This window comes from Triticum dicoccoides, chromosome 6A (assembly GCF_002162155.2).
Source record: "Triticum dicoccoides isolate Atlit2015 ecotype Zavitan chromosome 6A, WEW_v2.0, whole genome shotgun sequence".
Taxonomy (NCBI): Eukaryota; Viridiplantae; Streptophyta; class Magnoliopsida; order Poales; family Poaceae; genus Triticum; species Triticum dicoccoides.
The window spans coordinates 605,582,877-605,604,040 of NC_041390.1; the positions used below are offsets into that span (position 1 = coordinate 605,582,877).

At 42.3% G+C, this 21,164-nt stretch overlaps 1 protein-coding gene and 1 long non-coding RNA gene across 2 annotated transcripts; both read right to left on the bottom strand.

The window, feature by feature from the left end:
• Positions 1 to 14,447: 14,447 nt before the first annotated feature.
• LOC119314531 lies at positions 14,448 to 15,362 on the bottom strand. Its single transcript, XM_037589239.1, has one exon. The coding sequence runs from the start codon at positions 15,296 to 15,298 to the stop codon at positions 14,789 to 14,791; it is 510 nt and encodes a 169-aa protein (XP_037445136.1). The 5' UTR covers positions 15,299 to 15,362; the 3' UTR covers positions 14,448 to 14,788.
• Positions 15,363 to 19,662: 4,300 nt separating this feature from the next.
• LOC119314532 lies at positions 19,663 to 20,087 on the bottom strand. The gene is made up of 2 exons (XR_005152343.1): positions 19,933 to 20,087; positions 19,663 to 19,850 (listed from the first exon to the last, which is right to left on the bottom strand). It is a non-coding gene; the product is annotated as an uncharacterized LOC119314532 (long non-coding RNA).
• Between the last annotated feature and the right edge of the window lie 1,077 nt (positions 20,088 to 21,164).

Here is a 21,164-nt window from a genome sequence, read left to right on the forward strand (position 1 = left end):
CTTCGGTTAATAGGTTAGTCCCAAAAATAATATAAAAGTGGAAAATAAAGCCCAATATAGTCCAAAACAGTAGATAATATAGCATGGAGCAATCAAAAATTATAGATACGTTGGAGACGTATCAGGCTTCTTCTCTCTTTTTGGATCTCAATACAATGTTCTCCCCCTCTCTCGTGGAGGTCTATTTGATGTAATCTTCTTTTTGCGGTGTGTTTGTTGAGACCGATGAATTGTGGGTTTATGATCCAGTCTATCTATGAATAATATTTGAATCTTCTCTGAATTCTTTTATGTATTATTGGTTATCTTTGCAAGTCTCTTCGAATTATCAGTTTGGTTTGGCCTACTAGATTGGTTGTTCTTGCCATGGGAGAAGTGCTTAGCTTTGGGTTCAATCTTGCGGTGTCCTTTCCCAGTGACAGAAGGGGCAGCAAGGCATGTATTGTATTGTTGCCATCGAGGATAACAAGATGGTTTTTTATCATATTGCATGAAACTATCCCTCTACATCATGTCATCTTGCTTAAGGCGTTACTCTGTTTTTAACTTAATACTCTAGATGCATGCTGGATAGCAGTCGATGAGTGGAGTAATAGTAGTAGATGCAGAATCGTTTCGGTCTACTTGTCTCGGACATGATGCCTATATACATGATCATACCTAGATATTCTCATAACTATGCTCAATTCTGTCAATTGCTCAACAGTAATTTGTTCACCCACCGTAGAATACTTATGCTCTTGAGAGAAGCCACTAGTGAAACCTATGGCCCCCGGGTCTCTTTCTCATCATATCAATCTCCATCACTTTATTATTGATTTGCTTTTACTTTGCTTTTACTTTATTTACTTTGCATCTCTATACCAAAAATACCAAAAACATTATTTATCATCTCTATCAGATCTCACTTTCGTAAGTGACCGTGAAGGGATTGACAACCCCTAAGCGCGTTGGTTGCGTTGAGCTATTGTTTTTGTGTAGGTACGAGGGACTCGAGCGTAGCCTCCTGCTGGATTGATACCTTGGTTCTCAAAAACTAAGGGAAATACTTACGCTACTTTGCTGCATCATCCCTTCCTCTTCGTGGCAATCCAACGCAGTGCTCAAGAGGTAGCACTCTTCTTCAAGTGTCGCTACACGCTTAGGCTTTGGAGCTTGATCATAGAGCAGCTTGGTCTTGCACACATGGACACCTCCGAGTGGCACTTGGATGAAACCGTCAATGTGTGGTGGCAAAAAAGAACCAACAATAATATTCCTAACCAAGACGCAATGGCCTGCCTCACCATGCTCGTTTCTTGGGTAATTTGGAACGAGAGAAACGCCTGCGTTTTCCGCCACAAAACCGCACCGCCGACGATTCTTCTTTCCAACATTTTAGAAGAGGCAAAGCTATGGGTGACCGCCGGCGCAACAAAACTAGGGAACATCATAGTGTCCGAGTAATTGCCATGCCGCATTTGTGAGTGCGTTGTAAAAACTCTAAACTATTCTCTCCCTTATTTAATTGAAGAGGCAAATCTTTTGCCTTCATTTCAAAAAAAAAACCAAAACAGGGGCGAGGCGCATCCACACTCCAGAAACAGAAACACAAGCAGAAATTCATCAAACAAACCATCCAAGGAGGGATAAGGCTATCGTCACGGGGCACAACAGATGCATGTACCATGTGCCTCTAATTTTTGTCACTCATGTACGTATGTCCATTTCCAGAACCATACTCAGAAAATTATACACAGGGGAGCGGTAAAAGGCTCACTCTATGTTTATCTACTAGAGAATTATTTAGGGACTTCTGTTCCTAATTCCCAAGGATTTTGTACAGCGGAAGCAAAACCCCGATGAATTATTTAGGGACTTTCATTGCAATGTACAGTTTTGATACAGCGCAGAACCTTCGTGAATTATTTAGGGACATGGACACAGCGTAGAACCCCGGTGAATTATTTTGTCCTTGTTTCTTATCCATCTTCACTTGTATCTCATCCATCTTGACTTGCTTCTCTCCTGCATCAATCAACACAACATCCAACTGGGCTCTGAGTGGTCGACTGCGGTACGCGACCCATTGGTTTACATAAGCCATTAAGAGATTGACCCATATCCATGTGTGGCAACAGAAAGTTGCTTGTATATGCATATTGATGTCTACTACACAACCTTCTTCTTGTAGACGTTGTTGGGCCTCCAAGTGTAGAGTTTGTAGGACAGTAGCAAATTTCCCTCAAGTGGATGACCTAAGGTTTATCAATCCGTAGGAGGCGTAGGGTGAAGATGGTCTCTCTCAAGCAACCCTGCAACCAAATAACAAAGAGTCTCTTGTGTCCCCAACACACCCAATACAATGGTAAATTGTATAGGTGCACTAGTTCGGCGACAAGATGGTGATACAAGTGCAATATGGATAGTAGATAAAGGTATTTGTAATCTGAAATTATAAAACAGCAAGGTAACTAATGATAAAAGTGAGCATAAACGGTATTGCAATGTGTTGAAACAAGGCCTAGGGTTCATACTTTCGCTAGTGCAAGTTCCCTCAACAATAATAACATAATTGGATCACATAACTATCCCTCAACATGCAACAAAGAGTCACTCCAAAGTCACTAATAGCGGAGAACGAACAAAGGGATTATGGTAGGGTACGAAACCACCTCAAAGTTATTCTTTCCAATCAATCTGTTGGGCTATTCCTATAAGTGTCACAAACAACCCTAGAGTTCGTACTAGAATAACACCTTAAGACACAAATCAACCAAAACCCTAATGTCACCTAGATACTCCAATGTCACCTCAAGTATCCATGGATATGATTATATGACATGCATCACACAATCTCAGATTCATCTATTCAACCAACACAAAGGACCTCAAAGAGTGCCCCGAAGTTTTACCGGAGAATCACGACGAAAACGTGTGCCAACCCCTATGCATAGGTTCATGGGCGGAACCCGCAAGTTGGTCACCAAAACATACATCACGTGAATCATGTGATATCCCATTGTCACCACAGATATGCACGGCAAGACATACATCAAGTTTTCTCAAATCTTTAAAGACTCAATCCGATAAGATAACTTCAAAGGGGAAACTCAATCCATTACAAGAGAGTAGAGGGGGAGGAGAAACATAAGATCCAACTATAATAGCAAAGCTCGCGATACATCAAGACCATGCCAAATCAAGAACACGAGAGAGAGAGAGAAAGAGATCAAACACATAGCTACTGGTACATACCCTCAGCCCCGAGGGAGAACTACTCCGTCCTCATCATGGAGAGCACCGGGATGATGAAGATGGCCACCGGAGAGGGATTCCCCCTCCGGCAGGGTGCCGGAATGGGTCTAGATTGGCTTTCGGTGGCTACGAAGGCTTCTGGCGATGGAACTCCCGATCTATTGTGCTCTCGGATGCTTTTAGGGTATATGGAGATATATAGGCGGAAGAAATACGTTAGGGGCCACGAGGGTGGAGGGCGCACCCTAGGGGGGTGGGCGCGCCCCCTACCTCGTGGCCTCCTCGAAGCTTCCCTTACGTGCACTTCAAGTATTCTGGGCTTATTTCCTTCCAAAAATGAGTTCCGTGAAGTTTCAGGTCAATTGTACTCCATTTGATTTTCCTTTTCTTCGAAACCCTAAAACAAGGTAAAAACAGAAACTGGCACTGGGCTCTAGGTTAATAGGTTAGTCCCAAAAATGATATAAAGTGTATAATAAAGCCCATAAACATCCAAAATAGTAGATAATATAGCATGGAGCAATCAAAAATTATAGATACGTTGGAGACGTATCAGTATCCCCAAGCTTAATTCCTGCTCGTCCTCGAGTAGGTAAATGATAAGAACAGAATTTTTGATGCGGAGTGCTACTTGGCATAATTTCAATGTAATTCTTATTAATTGTGGCATGAATATTCAGATCCGAAAGATTCAAGGCAAAAGTTCATATTAACATAGAAATGATAATACTTCAAGCATACTAACTAAGCAATTATGTCTTCTCAAAATAACATGGCCAAAGAAAGTTCATCCCTACAAAATCATATAGTTTAGTAATGCTCCATTTTCGTCACACAAGAATGCTCTCATCATGCACAACCCCGATGAAAAGTCAAGCAATTGTTTCATACTTTAGTAATCTCAAACCTATAAACTTTCATGCAATACATGAGTGCGAGCCATGGATATAGCTCTATGGGTGGAATAGAATAATGAGGGGGTTATGTGAAGAAGACAAAAAGGAGAAAGTCTCACATCAACGAGGCTAATCAATGAGCTATGGAGATGCCCATCGATTGATGTTAATGTAAGGAGTAGGGATTTCCATCCAACGGATGCAATAGAGCTATAAATGTATGAAAGCTCAACAAAAGAAACTAAGTGGGTGTGCATCCAACTTGCTTGCTCACGAAGACCTAGGGCACTTGAGGAGGCCCATTGTTGGAATATACAAGCCAAGTTCTATAATGAAAAATTCTCACTAGTATATGAAAGTGACAAAACAAGAGACTCTCTATCATGAAGATTATGGTGTTGCTTTGAAGCACAAGTGTGCAAAGGATAGTAGCATTGTCCCTTCTCTCTTTTTCTCTCATTTCATTTTTTGGGCCTTCTCTTTTTTATGGCCTTTCTCTCTTTTTTTTGGGCCTTCTCCTTTTTTATGGCCTTTCTATTTTTTTCCTTTTTTATATTCCTCACTTGGGACAATGCTCTAGAAAATGATGATCATCACACTTTTATTTATTTACAACTCAATGATTACAACTCAATACTAGAACAAAGATGACTCTATATGAATGCCTCCGGTGGTGTACCGGGATTACAATGAACCAAGAGTGAGATGTATGAAAGAATTATGAATGGTGGCTTTACCACAAATACTATGTCAACTACATGATCATGCAAAGCAATATGACAATGATGAATGTGTCATGATAAATGGAATGGTGGAAAGTTGCATGGCAATATATCTCGGAATGGCTATGGAAATGCCATAATAGGTAGGTATGGTGGCTGTTTTGAGGAAGATATAAGGAGATTTATGTGTGAAAGAGTGTATCACATCACGGGGTTTAGATGCACCGGCGAAGTTTGCACCAACTCTCAATGTGATAAAGGGCAATGCACGGTACCGAAGAGGTTAGCAAGGATGGAAGGGTGAGAGTGCGTATAATCCATGGACTCAGCATTAGTCATAAAGAACTCACATACTTATTGCAAAAATCTACAAGTCATCAAAAACCTCGGCACTACGCACATGCTCCTAGGGGGATAGATTGGTAGGAAAAGACCATCGCTCGTCCCCGACCGCCACTCATAAGGAAGACAATCAAATAACACCTCATGTTTCAAATTTGTTACACAACATTTACCATACGTGCATGCTACGGGACTTGCAAACTTCAACACAAGAATTTCTCAATTTCACAACTACTCAACTAGCACGACTTTGATATTATTACCTCCATATCTCAAAACAATCATCAAGCATCAAACTTCTCTTAGTATTCAAAACACTCCTAAGAAAATTTTACCAATCTTGAATACCTAGCATATTAGGATTATTTAAGCAAATTACCATGATATTTAAGACTCTCAAAATAATCTAAGTGAAGCATGAGAGTTCATCTATTTCTTCAAAATAAAACTACCATCATGCTCTAAAAGATATAAGTGAAGTACTAGAGCAAACAACAAACTACTCCGAAAGATATAAGTGAAGATCAATGAGTAGTTGAATAATTATGCAACTATGTGAAGACTCCCTAACATTTAACAATTTAAGATCTTGGTATTTTATTCAAACAGCAAGAAAAATAAAATAAAATAAAATAAAATGACGCTCCAAGCAAAACACATATCATGTGGCGAATAAAAATATAGCTCCAAGTAAAGTTACCGATGAATGAAGACGAAAGAGGGGATGCCTTTCGGGGCATGCCCAAGCTTAGGCTCTTGGATATCCTTGAATATTACCTTGGGGTGCCTTTGGCATCCCCAAGCTTAGGCTCTTGCCACTCCTTATTCCATAGTCAATCGAATCCTTACCCAAAACATGAAAACTTCACAACACAAAACTTAACAGAAAACTCGTAACCTCCGTTAGTATAAAAAAAATCACCACTTCAAGGTACTGTAATGAAATCATTCTTTATTTATATTAGTGTTAAACCTACTGTATTCCAACTTCTCTATGGTTTATAAACTACTTTACTAGTCATAGATTCATAAAAATAAGTAAACAACACATGAAAAACAGAATCTGTCAAAAACAGAACAGTCTGTAGTAATCTGGATCAAACGTATACTTCTGGAACCCATAAAATTCTCAAATAAATTGCTTGACCTGAGGAATTTATCTATTAATCATATTAAAAAAGAATTAACTAAATAGCACTCTCCGATAAAAAATGACAGCAATTCTCGTGAGCGCTAAAGTTTCTGGTTTTACAGCAAGATCAACAAGACTTTCCCCAAGTCATCCCAACGGTTCTACTTGGCACAAACACTAATTAAAATCATAAAACCACATGTAAATAGAGGCTAGATGAATTATTTATTACTAAACAGGAACAAAAAGCAAGGAATAATAAATAAAATTGGGTTGCCTCCCAACAAGCGTTATAGTTTAACGCCCCTAGCTAGGCATGATGATTTCAATGATGCTCACATAGAGGATAAGAAATGTAACATAAAGAGAGCATCATGAAGAATATGACTAGCACATTTAAGCCTAACCCACTTCCTATGCATAGGGATTTTGTGAGCAAACAATTTATGGGAACAATAATCAACTAGCATAGGAAAGCAAAACAAGCATAACTTCAAAACTTTAAGCATATAGAGAGGAAACTTGATATTATTGCAATTCATACAAGCATATATTCCTCCCTTATAATAATTTTCAGTAGCATCATGAATGAATTCAACAATATAACCAGCACCTAAGGCATTATTTTCATGATGCATAAGCATAGAATTTTTATTACTCTCTACATAAGCAAAATTCTTCTCATTCGGAATAGTGGGAGCAAACTCAAAATAATTATAATGTGAGGCATAATCCAATTGAAAATTAAAATCATGATGAAAAGTTTCATGGATATCATTATTCTTTATAGCATACAAGTCATCACAATAATCATCATAGTTAGCAACTTTGTTCTCATAATCAATTGGAACCTCTTCCGAAATAGTGGAATCATTACTAAATAAAGTCATGACCTCTCCAAATCCACTTTCATCAATATAATCATAATAAATAGGAGGCATGCTTCCATCATAATAAATTTTCTCATCAAAACTTGGGGGACAAAAAATATCATCTTCATCAAACATAGCTTCCCCAAGCTTGTGGCTTTGCATATCATTAGCATCATAGATATTCAAGGAATTCATACTAACAACATTGCAATCATGCTCATCATTCAAAGATTTAGTGCCAAACATTTTATATATTTCTTCTTCTAGCACTTGAGCACACTTATCCTTTCCATCATACTTACGAAAGATATTAAAAAGGTGAAGCGTATGAGACAAACTCAATTCCATTTTTTATAGTTTTCTTTTATAAACTAAACTAGTGATAAAACAAGAAACTAAAAGACTCGATTGCAAAATATAAAGATATACCTTCAAGCGCTAACCTCCCCGGCAACGGTGCCAGAAAAGAGCTTGATATCTACTACACAACCTTCTTCTTGTAGACGTTGTTGGGCCTGCAAGTGCAGAGGTTTGTAGGACAGTAGCAAATTTCCCTCAAGTGGATGACCTAAGGTTTATCAATCCGTAGGAGGCGTAGGCTGAAGATGGTCTCTCTCAAGCAACCCTGCAACCAAATAAAAAAGAGTCTCTTGTGTCCCCAACACACCCAATACAATGATAAATTGTATAGGTGCACTAGTTCGGCGAAGAGATGGTGATACAAGTGCAATATGGATAGTAGATAAAGGTATTTGTAATATGAAATTATAAAAACAGCAAGGTAACTAATGATAAAAGCGAGTGTAAACGGTATTGCAATGTGTTGAAACAAGGCCTAGGGTTCATACTTTCGCTAGTGCAAGTTCCCTCAACAATAATAACATAATTGGATCACATAACTATCCCTCAACATGCAACAAAGAGTCACTCCAAAGTCACTAATAGCGGAGAACGAACGAAGAGATTATGGTAGGGTACGAAACCACCTCTTTCCAATCAATCCGTTGGGCTATTCCTATAAGTGTCACAAACAGCCCTAGAGTTCGTACTAGAATAACACCTTAAGACACAAATCAACCAAAACCCTAATGTCACCTAGATACTCCAATGTCACCTCAAGTATCCGTGGGTATGATTATATGATATGCATCACACAATCTGAGATTCATCTATTCAACCAACACAAAGGACCTCAAAGAGTGCCCCAAAGTTTTACCGGAGAATCATGACAAAAACGTGTGCCAACCCCTATGCATAGGTTCATGGGCGGAACCCGCAAGTTGGTCACCAAAACATACATCAAGAGAGTAGAGGGATAGATTGGTAGGAAAAGACCATCGCTCGTCCCCGACCGCCACTCATAAGGAAGACAATCAAATAACACCTCATGTTTCAAATTTGTTACACAACATTTACCATACGTGCATGCTACGGGACTTGCAAACTTCAACACAAGAATTTCTCAATTTCACAACTACTCAACTAGCACGACTTTGATATTATTACCTCCATATCTCAAAACAATCATCAAGCATCAAACTTCTCTTAGTATTCAAAACACTCCTAAGAAAATTTTACCAATCTTGAATACCTAGCATATTAGGATTATTTAAACAAATTACCATGCTATTTAAGACTCTCAAAATAATCTAAGTGAAGCATGAGAGTTCATCTATTTCTTCAAAATAAAACTACCATCATGCTCTAAAAGATATAAGTGAAGTACTAGAGCAAACAACAAACTACTCCGAAAGATATAAGTGAAGATCAATGAGTAGTTGAATAATTATGCAACTATGTGAAGACTCCCTAACATTTAACAATTTAAGATCTTGGTATTTTATTCAAACAGCAAGAAAAATAAAATAAAATAAAATAAAATGACGCTCCAAGCAAAACACATATCATGTGGCGAATAAAAATATAGCTCCAAGTAAAGTTACCGATGAACGAAGACGAAAGAGGGGATGCCTTCCGGGGCATCCCCAAGCTTAGGCTCTTGGCTATCCTTGAATATTATCTTGGGGTGCCTTGGGCATCCCCAAGCTTAGCCTCTTGCCACTCCTTATTGCATAGTCCATCGAATCCTTACCCAAAAATTGAAAACTTCACAACACAAAACTTAACAGAAAACTCGTAAGCTCCGTTAGTATAAAAAAATAAATCACCACTTCAAGGTACTGTAATTAACTCATTCTTTATTTATATTAGTGTTAAACCTACCGTATTCCAACTTCTCCATGGTTTATAAACTATATTACTAGCCATAGATTCATCAAAATAAGTAAACAACACATGAAAAACAGAATCTGTCAAAAACAGAACAGTCTGTAGTAATCTGGATCAAACGTATACTTATGAAACCCATAAAATTCTAAAATAAATTGCTTAACCTGAGGAATTTATCTATTAGTCATATGCAAAAAGAATTAACTAAATAGAACTCTCCAATAAAAAATGACAGCAATTCTCGTGAGCGCTAAAGTTTCTGTTTTTTACAGCAAGATCAACAAGACTTTCCCCAAGTCTTCCCAACGGTTCTACTTGGCACAAACACTAATTAAAAGCATAAAACCACATCTAAACAGAGGCTAGATGAATTATTTATTACTAAACAGGAACAAAAAGCAAGGAATAAAAAATAAAATTGGGTTGCCTCCCAACAAGCGCTATCGTTTAACGCCCCTAGCTAGGCATGATGATTTCAATGATGCTCACATAAAGGACAAGAAATGTAACATAAAGAGAGCATCATGAAGAATATGATTTCAATGATGCTCACACAAAGGAAGATTAGTCGTGTAAATGAATATTGTTGAATATTAAGATAAGACATTCATCCTTACACAAATTTAGTGTTTGTCAATTTACATATGGTCGCACTCAATTTAAATCACATTTTGGAAGGACAACCACATTAGTTATTTGATTTTAAAACATTCCCCTTGGATATAAAAATAAATCTAAAAAGGGAATACTTATATGCCTCCATGGATTAAATTTAATGTTCACTTAAGGATTTTTAAATACAATGACAAAGAGATCAAAATTTTATAGTCTAACAAATATTTTGACAGTGAGCTCTAGAATAGGAGAATGTAATCTCATATCATATGTGTAAGTAAGTAGCCAATTCTAGAGATGTCTATTGTGATTTCTCTTCAAATAGTTGGAAATTTTTGTTTACTAGTTTTATTATCGTCAAATAACTATCATCCTTTTCATTTACCATGCAAATGAGTGCGATCGTAGCCAAACCCGTCTTACATAAGCGCTATTGCGCTGAGATGATCACTTGATTTGGAAATTTTAATGCGAGAAGGTCAATGCTTAGTAGAGTGTGCAGAGACACATGACTCTCCTTCAAGCAATTGCCTGGGTTTATGGTTCATAAGGTGCAACAGGAGGCAAATAAAATTGCTCATGGCATATATAAATTCTTCAGGTATGTTGAGTGATGGTGTCTTGCAACGTGTAATGCCAATATGCTTTTCAAAATTATTTACATGATTGCAATGAACACTTTATTTCCTATTTAATATATGCCATTTTTGAAAAAATTCTAATAACAGAATTACTAAAAACCTATAGCATTGTAGAAAACCTCAAATCGGTTCCAGGAGCCGCTCGCCTCGGGCACGATGTTAGATCAACCCTTGGGATTGCTTGAGAAACCTATCAAATCAAATCCCGAAGCCGCTCGTGTTGAGCACTGATACATCTCAAACGTATCGATAACTTTTGATAGTTTCATGCTATTATCATACCAATTATATATATATATATATATATATATATATATATATATATATATATATATATATTATAGCAATTTATATTATTTTTCTAGACTAACATGTTAATTTAGTGCCCATAGCTAGTTGCTATTTTTCTGCATGCTTTTTTACTTTTCAGATATCATTATTTCTGGACTTCCAAAAGTCACGGGGATTTTCATGATTTTTTCGAAAGACGAAGGTTCCAAAAAGCACCCGACCAACACGGGGGCCACTCAAGGCCCTGCGTGGCCAGATGGCGCGGCCAAGGGGCGTGCCGTCCTATTGCGGAGTCCATGGCACCGCCCTACCTCCCCCTAGGCTCTATAAATTACAAATATTCTAGAATGTTCTGTACCAATTTTACCCTAATTTTTTCGCAACCTCAAGTTCTTATTCCACTAGGGAACCCGAAGGGGGTCCACCAGGGAGGCACACGCCTCCCCACTCGCCCCAGGGGTGGACGGAGGTGACGACAAAGGCTCGCCGGAGTGAGCATCGGCGTTAGATATGTTCTTTTCTCAAACGCCTGCTCGAATAGGCCAGGAGGGTGTGCGTGGTTACCGTGAACCGAATGGAGAAGGTGGTAGGTCAAGGTGACTTACCTTGCCTGCGGCCATTGTGAGACATATCTAATCTTGTGCCATGCCCGCGGCGATGGTGGCTCAAGGTGGTGGCTTAACTTGCCACACCTGCCCCGCCGACGTGCCGCTAACTGATGCCATGCCCACGCTCACGCCGGCTACCGTCCCGCGCTCACGTCACCGCCACACCGCCTCGCATCAGCGGCCACCACACCACACCACGTCGCGCCGTCCCTTTCTGACAGTTGTCATGCGTGACACTCGCCGGTGTGTTGTAGGCCATTATCTACTTTTTTTAACTAAAAATCAAATAAAAACATATTTAGGGGAAGAAGTTTTCAGGAATTGACAAAAGTAGCTCTCGGACAACTTCCCCTAAATGTTAGGGTCATCCCGCTTTACATGAAGTTTTTAAGGGAGTTATTGCAATTGCTCTTATACTGCTCTTGCAAATCATCAATAGATAGGAGAGCTTTATCACAAAAAAAAAAAAGAACTCGGTTGATGTGTGCCATTGTACTAGCAACACAAGTTCTTCTTTTGTCCGAACAAAGAATGGGTCTGTCGCACTGGAATATTAATTTTCTTCGTTTAGATCAACGGTTTGACATCAGATTACGTATGAACAATACAACTGACCGAATGAAACAAGCAAAAATCACTAACATATAACACTGGAAAACTCAGAAGTTTTTTCTTTTTTGCGGGATTGGGAAACTCAGAAGTTGCAGGGACTTCGGTTATTCCTAGTCCTCACCTTGATTTCGTGGAAGTACGTACGGTTACATTTTTTGTTTTTCTTGATCTACAGGCCACTTGCAGGGTATTCCACTATTCCTAGAACATTTTTTTCTTGGATCCAGAGGCACTGAGTCGGAAGTCCGTATCAGAAATCAATTTGGTTGACATTGCCTATGTACTACCTTCGTCCATCGTCCTGGTTTATTGGTCCTTTTCATATTCTATATCAAAATTTTATCATAGATTTAATTGATAAAATGTTAATGCATGTCATAAAAAATTATATTGTTGGATTTGTATTTGAACATAGTTTCCAACGATGCATTAATATTTTTAAAATCAAATACATGATCAAAATTTGACACAAAATAGTACTCCCTCCGTAAACTAATATAAGAGCGTTTAGAACACTATTTTAGTAATCTAAACGCTCTTATATTAGTTTACAGAGGGAGTACTAAGTAGACCAATAAACCAAGGCGGAGCTATTACGTGCTAACAGGTCATCATCCTTAGCTAATTGTTCTGTCTGCATGTCCGCTGCCCTGTGCCCGAGGTAACCGGACTTCACGCTGCAAACTCTGTGCAGAACCGGAATCAGTAGAAAGTCAGAGCGAGTCCCCTCAAAAAAAAAAAAAAAAGAAAGTCAGAGCGAGCACGACGGGGACATGCCAGTGCGCACCACCACAGAAGTCAATTCCCAGCCCCCGATCTCTCCAACAGGACCTAATCAGAGCATCTGCAGAGACAAAAAGAAACCAACAATAATTCACGACGAATCGAATCCTCCCGCCCAGCTTTGTGTTGTGCGATGCAACTGTCCGACGTCGCGCAACCGTTCATGACTACTCACGTGTATACATGGCGCTAGCGCCCCGGCGGAGCCGCCCGCTCCCGCTCTCCGTCGGTCGGTACATTGCCTCCGGCGCAGGCCGTTTACCCGCTCATTATCATCGGCCGATCTCGTGTCCTACCTGGACCAACGGAGGTCGTATCCGTCCGAGGACATGGGAAAACCACACTCGTACTCGTACGTACCTATTGGTTACCTGCCCGGTCAGGTCAGGTGTCACTGAACTTGTCCAGGTTTCAGCCCGGGTGATTATGCACTGACTGACTAGATCGTAGGCAAGAGAGGCCGACCTTCCTCCTGAAGCCTTGAGTCCAATTTTGCGTCCCCGCACACGACCGAGCCCGGGCTCCGACGGTGCTCGGCACGGGCATATATGTCCGGGCGCCGACGCTGACGTTCCAGAGCTTCTTCTTTTTCTGGTTAGCAGAGCAAGTGTCCGTCTGATCTTTGACGAGTTTGTTGGGCGCAGTAGCAGTACCGTACCAACTGGATCGTCAGATATTCAATGAGTTCGTTAATTAAACCGTATTCCACTCTCAGCAACTCCACTTGGTTTTCGCCTGTCAGCTGTTCAACGCATCTAGCGGCCGGGTTTCAACGGAAGCTCGATAATGATTTTACTTGAGACCCTTTTTTTTTTGTTCCAGGCCCGTATCATGCATGTATATATGTATATGTTCAGTAGACTCAAATATAAATTGTACTGTACGTATGTTCAGTACTCCACTCGTTCATAAGAAAAAGGAACACCGCAAGCAATACTCCAGAGTGGACAAGAGACATCTGACAGACATGGCCCCAATCTAACAGGTGATGAGTATTGGTGAGCCCGGCAACTGATATCTGGCCAAGAAACAGAACCGATCAAGAACCGTCTCCCAGCATCTTCATCTTCTTGCGCAAGTTGAAGGGTCGGGGAATCCCAACCGCTCCGCCGTCCCCCGGTCAACTGTAAAATAAACCACTTTCTCTAGAAGAAACAGTAAAGTACCACGGATCTGAAGAAAACAGTAAAAATATCACGAGCAGGACGAAGAGAACTCCTCAGTTCATCAGCCGCGCCATGAAACTTTACAGAAAGTTCGCCGGAGTCGGGGGATTTCTCCCGTGCTGCAAGTTGGTAGCCTGATCCGTCCGGCTGGGGGCACGGGTGCAAGCGACGGCGAGACGCTACTGATATCTCGAGCTTATCCAAAACCGAAACAGAAACGGAAGCAGAGAGTTGTTGCGGCAAACAAATCATTCAAGACCGGATAAGCCTCCGGTCACGGGACAAATCAGATGCATGTATGTGTCTCCAATTTGTCACTCATGTATTGATGTATATACAGAATCAAATTCAGGAGTTAGGACGAAAGCTCACTCTATGTACAGGTGGAGCAGAGAGGAAGAACACACTATATGCAGCGGAGCCGAGAGGAAGAAGAGGCGGCTCACTCTTATGTACAGCCACTCTACGTGCAACTACTCCTATAAGCTAGCTAATTGATCAGGCCGGGGTGGAATCTGGGTCTTAAAACTCCAGCCTTGTGGCCTAATCCCCACCGATCTTCTATACAGCGACCGGAATTATTCGGGGAGTTTCTTTCCTATGTACAGTATGTACTGCTATGGCATGTCGACGCTGGTTTTTTTACTGGTTGCTGCCGCCTGCGCGGCCTCCGGCCATGGATGCGGCGGAGAGCCGGCTGGCCCCGGCGCGGAACCGGTCGGCGCGCTTCCTGTGCTGCAGCTGCTGTACAGTGGGAGACGGAGCCAGCGCCCTGCGCGCCCAGTGCCCGGTGCCCATGGGGACGCGCTGCGCTAGCACGTTTACTATGCGCCTAGAGCAGCCGCTGCCGATGGGCGGCGGCGAAGGCGGGCAGGCTCGCTTGCTGCTGACGGCTGGGACCGCCTCCTGCTTGCGCTCCTTGTGGAGGCTGCAACGGAACGAGCCCGGGTGGTTCGTCGGGGAGCACATGCATGTCCGACGGATCTTGGCGGCGCCGCCCACGGGAGAGGATGGGGGAGACGAGACGCTGACAGACTTCACCGGCGAGCCGCCGGCGGAGAGCTTGACACGGGAGAGCGAGGCGGATTTGTAGTTCGGAAAGGGGCTCAGAAGGGTGGGGCCGCTGGGCCGGGAGGCAGACGTCGTCGACATGATGAGAGGTTAGAGAGGTGGATGGGCGGTGGCTTTGGTATGTGAGTTGAGCTCCGGTGGTTCGCTGCCGGTTTGGGTAAAATGAGATGGGAGCCGGTTGGCCTCGATTTATAGGCCAGGGAGGGAGACAGAGGGGCAGTTTGGTAACTTAGTGGCGGAGAAAACCTGCAGTTCGGTCGAGTTAAACTTTGTTTCTCAAAAAAAAAAAGAGTTAAACTAACTGAGGTTATGGGCAGCACAGGGGAACCAGTCTTGGGTTCAAAACGGGTGGCAATATTCTTTGGGCTCATGCATGCCAACTTGCTTAGAAATACTACTGATTTCAGTGTCAAAGTTCTGGTCAATTTCTTGCATTACAAACCACTATCTTGATACGGACGATTTCTGCACCAATGAATCGGAACCGCACTGATTCCCAACTTTCTCTGTTCATCATTCATCGAGAGCGTCTTGCAGAAGCACTAGCACACAGGACAGAGCATTTGCCAGTTCGGCCGGAAATTGGGCAATGTCTAACTTTTCTTTTTGTTTGGCAATCCCACCGGTTGTGGACTCGTGGCACGTTGCTGACAGTAAACCGTTTCCGGCACACTGAAAGGACGAGCCCAGAGAAAAGGAAGTTATCTCTCCCAACGTTCAGAGCCATGGCCAAGTTGGCACGACTGGGACACCCCAGCAGCCGGCAGCGACCGGACCCCGGCCGGCGGCCGTGGGATCGTGTCGGCTTTGCTTGAAACCCGGCTGACCTCTGAACGCTCGGCACAGTGGCATCGGCATCGGCATCAGTCGCCGTACTGGCAGTGTCCATCGGCTCCCGCCGGATGCGTCTACTCGCGCCCGCCTATGTTTGTTCCTGGAGTCCGCGCGAAGGAAGGGACCGTGGAGCCCGCCGGCGATGAGCATGTGATCCGGGCAGCAGGTTCCGCCGCGTTAAGATGCTCCGATCGCTGTTAGCGTGCGGCGTCCGTCGATTCTGGCCGACCCACACGAGATGATCGAACGTGGCCGTCTCTTTCGCTGCCACTCCGTGTCTCCGTCTCACTTTCGCCTTCTTCATTGGGTGGCACGCGCTCCTTTCTTTTGCGCTTCGGTTGGTGTATTTTCACCGGATGTGGAAAGATGATGATCGACAAGCGGGCCTCGGAACATGCGTCGGTTAATGGCTAGAGTAATCCTATAATTACTCGGGCTTAATTACAGCCGTGTGGTTCTGCATCTGACCCTGGCCACATGCATATGCAGGCGCATATCGGCATATATTAATTTGAGATGTGTTATTTTTGCACGACCCTCTATTACAGAAGAGATGCTAGACACACGGAGAAGTTTTTACATACTTCATGGACCAGCATAGGTGATGTCTTTTAATTGGGATTAGGGAGAGACAGGGGCCCAACCCTTTGAAAAAAGAGGTCAGGGGGAGAGGCCAATTAGCGTTAACCAATCCCTAAAACGCCGGTCACAGCTCCGTGCGTGTGGCATTATTGCTGTTACAATACCACACAACCCGCAGGTTCATGGACGGCACGAACGAACGAACGGGGCCAGCCAGGACCGCACGCGCGCGCGACGTGTGCATGGTGTGTGGCGCCAGCCGGCCGCGACAGCGGGCTCGGGCCGTCGGGCGGGAGCTACTTGGCCAGTCTTTTGTTTTTCAGTCTGGCCACACCTTGTCGTTTGGATCCGGAACAGCTATCGTGCCCGGCCATCGACCTGCATCATCTCATCTACCTCGGTGGTTGATGGATGCTCCACCCTGATCAGATCACATCAAATGGCCTACTGATTTTTATATCGAGGCGCCCAATTCCTGTTGTTCAAGAAAGCAGAGCGGGGCCAGGCGAACTACCAGTGTACAGTCTAGCTTACTTTCTGCAGACCTCCTACGCTGCCACACCATGCATGGTCCTTTTCGGTGAAAGAGATGCGAGGTACCCCACCCAGCGAGCACCTTAATTTCTTCAGGTGTATCATATTCGTATCGTATAATAATCCAGCACTTCTCGTTCTCTTGGTACGTACGTGGAGGCGTGGATAGATTGATCGAGTCGGCATGGCACGCACGTTGATCCATCGATTGCTACGCGCGGCTGCATGTGCCCGCCGCGAGGCATATGTACGTGCATGCATGCTGCCTCTCCAGCCATACAATTACTCTACTCGATATGCCATAGGAGGTGGCTAGCTAGCTAGGTGCTTCTCCAATATCAGGTTCACACGCGTGTAGGAGCGTACCTTTCGTTGGCCATGTGCCCACGCTCAGGGAGTCGATGCATGCCTGCGTACGTGCTTATGTTGGGCGTGCAATACTCCAGCCCCATGGGGGGCGTTTAATTTTAAGGACTGTGCTAACGACCAGTCGACTGGTCTGACCAGTTGTTAGCAACAGATCCGCACGACTAACGTCTGACTGTATCGAACGATTGCCCCCTGCCAGCATGCATGCATGCGATGTCATTTCCAGTGCAAGTTTGCATGCATACGGTGGCTCATCAGTACTAGTTCTAAACAGGACACAAGAATTGCTAACGTCAACCAAGATTCCTCTGAAATTCAAATTTGAAAATGTTTTGTAGTTCAAACCGTTGATCCGATTGAAAAAATGTTTTCACATAAATTTTTTGTCACGATGAGATCTTCGAAACTAGATCCCACATTGGAATGTTCCAATGATTTTTTTGGGTCAAAAGTTACCATGCATATGCATAAGCTATCAATCTATTCACACCAGACTTATCAGGCATCAAATTAAACTGGAAGTTTTTGGCAACGTTTCAATGACTTTTATAGGTCGAATGTTATCACTTGATTCTGTAAAGAGTTACCCATATTGTTCATATGTTTTTTTACTGGCAACATTACATCGGTTGTTTGAACTACTCATGGACAATTATCAATTCGAATACTAGATATTACCGCAACCACCCACATAACTACATCACTACTGTAGTGTTTTTGCTACTACCTAGCAAGCTGGGTAACCTGCATCATGCCATGGTGAGAATTTAGCATAATCAATCTGCTAACTATGTAAAATTCTTCCTAAACCTAGAGATATGATCACATATGCATGTCACCACAAAATCACAAGGGTAGAGTTAAGCATGCTGACATACTATAAGTTATCAAGCCGAAGCAGTGTGAGTTATGAGGCCAAAGCAGTATGAATTATCAGCTAGAACCAATTTAAGTTACCATGCTGGAAAAAGAGAATGAGTTGAACAAGCTAAAAGAGTGTGAGTTAAACATTCTGGCACTATATAAGTTATCAAGTTGCATAAAGCTCTCATGTTGAATGTAAGAATAAAGTGTTGAAAGCAAAATCAAATTAAACAATACACACGGTATAATTTATCAGGCTAAAGCAATATGAATTATCAGGTAGTATACTATGCCGACAAAATAGATTCAATTAACCAAGCTAACAAAAAATGGTTGTTATCATGCTGAAATACTTGAAGTTATCAGGCTCTAGCTGCCTATGTCATCAAGATGAAGTAAAACATGAGTGTTGAAATCAGTCCGAGTTAAACATTGTAACACATCACAAGTTATCACGCCGACATTTTGTATTTATCAGGCTCAAGTTACATAAGTTATTTGGTTGAGGTAAAATTATAAGTGTTGAAAGCGGTTAGAGTTATACATGCTGACATAATGTAATTTATCAAGCTAAAAATATGAATTATCAGGTGGAAACAAAATTGGAGTTGCCACACTAAAAAACAAAATGAATTAAATAGGGAAATAAAAGTGAGTGTTATTATGACACCCTAGGAGTAATCAAGTGGAAGTAAAGACATGAGTGTTGAAAAGTAGTTCAAGTTAATCATTCGGACACATCACAACTTATCAGGCTGACATATTATAACTTATCAGTCTCAAGTTACATAAGTCATCATGTTGAAAGTAAAAAAATTAAGTGTTGAAAGCGGAACAAGTTAAATTGCTACACACAGTATAATTATCAGGCCAAAAAGGTATTAATTATCAGGTAGAAATTGTTTACGGTACCATTCTGAAAAAAAAAGAATTAACCAAGCTAACAAAATTGGTTGTTATCATGCCCACATACTTGAACTTATCAGGGTGATACATAGTATATTATAAGTTATCAGGCTCAAGCTGCATAAGTCATCAAGATGAAGTAAAAATATGATTGCTGAAAAAAGCAGCCCGAGTTAACCATTCTGACACATCACGACCTATCGTGCTGACATATTATAATTTATCAGCATCAAGTTGCATAAGTTATCAGGTTGAACGTAAAGTTAAAGTGTTCGAAGCAGATCAAGTTAAACTACCACACATGGTATAATTATCAGGCCAAATAACATATGAATTATCAGGTAGAAACAATTGAATTACCATGCTGAAAAATAAAATGAGTTAAAACATGCTATCAAAGTGAGTGTTATTATGCTGATACAGTAGAAAGCTACCAGACTAACATCGTATAAGTTATCGGGCTCAAGCTGAGTGGAGACAAATTCGAGTCAAAAAATAATACGAGAGATGGCGGCTGAACTGGAGCTTCCTTGGGCTGCCATGGCTACGAGAAAGAATACGAAAGATGAGAGATGGAGGATATGGAAGGAGGAAGTAGAGGGACTGCCGGAGGAGGAGCTACTCACTGGTGGGCTCCGGTGACCAAGGAGCAGTTTAGAGGGGGACGCACAGCTCGGGATCGAGCTTCACCTGGCGACGCGGGCGCTGGATGGTAGGAGCGACGCGGAGGCGCTCGGGAGCGAGTACCACGAGGCGGCGGCTGTTGTAGGAAATGGATGGACATGGATGGAGGATCGGTGTGGGAGAAACAGATAAGGAGAAAAATATTAGGCGGCGGCGCGTGTGCACGATCTGGATCGAGCGGCCACCGAGTCGTACGCGCCTGTTGCAAACGACCAGTCGGTATTTAGCTTTTGCGTAATTTTAAATGTTGAACCTACAGCACCATGGGGGAGTATATGTGAAGAGGCCGCCAATCGATTCGCGGTCATTTGTTTTTTACAGTCCTATGTACCTTTCTTACATACCCTAAAAAAATGTACTCCCTATGTAACGGAATATAAAAGCATTTAGATAACTAAACCTTTCTTATACAATCTCTTTGGGAGTACTCCTATACTTTAGGAGACGGTTGGGCTGTGAAAGCTGGCCGAGGCGGCACGTACTCTATTTACCGCTGGGGAGGCCATGGGTTATTGAAAGAAATCTACATTCTGTGGGTGTGCAAACGAACGACACGGCAGCGGTATAGACCAAGGAACTGACCACCGATCGGTATTACCGAGCCTAGTCCCAGCCACGTACACCCACATGCACGACTTAATTATGAGTTAGTCATGTACGAGGACGACCTAGCTGAAAAAACTTACCACTATTTGGATCACCAGCTAGCTCTCTCTTTCACGTTGACGTAGGCAGCTAGTTTACTTAGCAGAATATAGATCTATAGCACCTGTATAGATTTTTAATCACGGCCGACGACAAGGATCTACAGCGTAACAAGTGAGGCATCGGGAAATTAAGCATCCACCGTTCGCGGTTCCTGTCGCCAGGATTACGGCCGAACGTGTGTAGATTAACAGGATTGCGCGAGCTAGCGACAGGTCGACAGGTAAAATGGGATCAAATTTTCACATGCATCCGTCCGTAGCTAAGGATCGTCCACCCCCTGCGGGTATGAGTTACATTTTTTTTCCTGTGAATTCTTCTAGAAAGATCCAGTACATATCCTCGTTAGCACCCACACAATTGTATACTCGCATTTTTACTAATTTGCTAGGTCATGTCCCCCGACTGAAGTGGGCAATCAGGATAAACAAAACTGCGTCACGTTTTCTTTTCCAACCGGGCTCACACC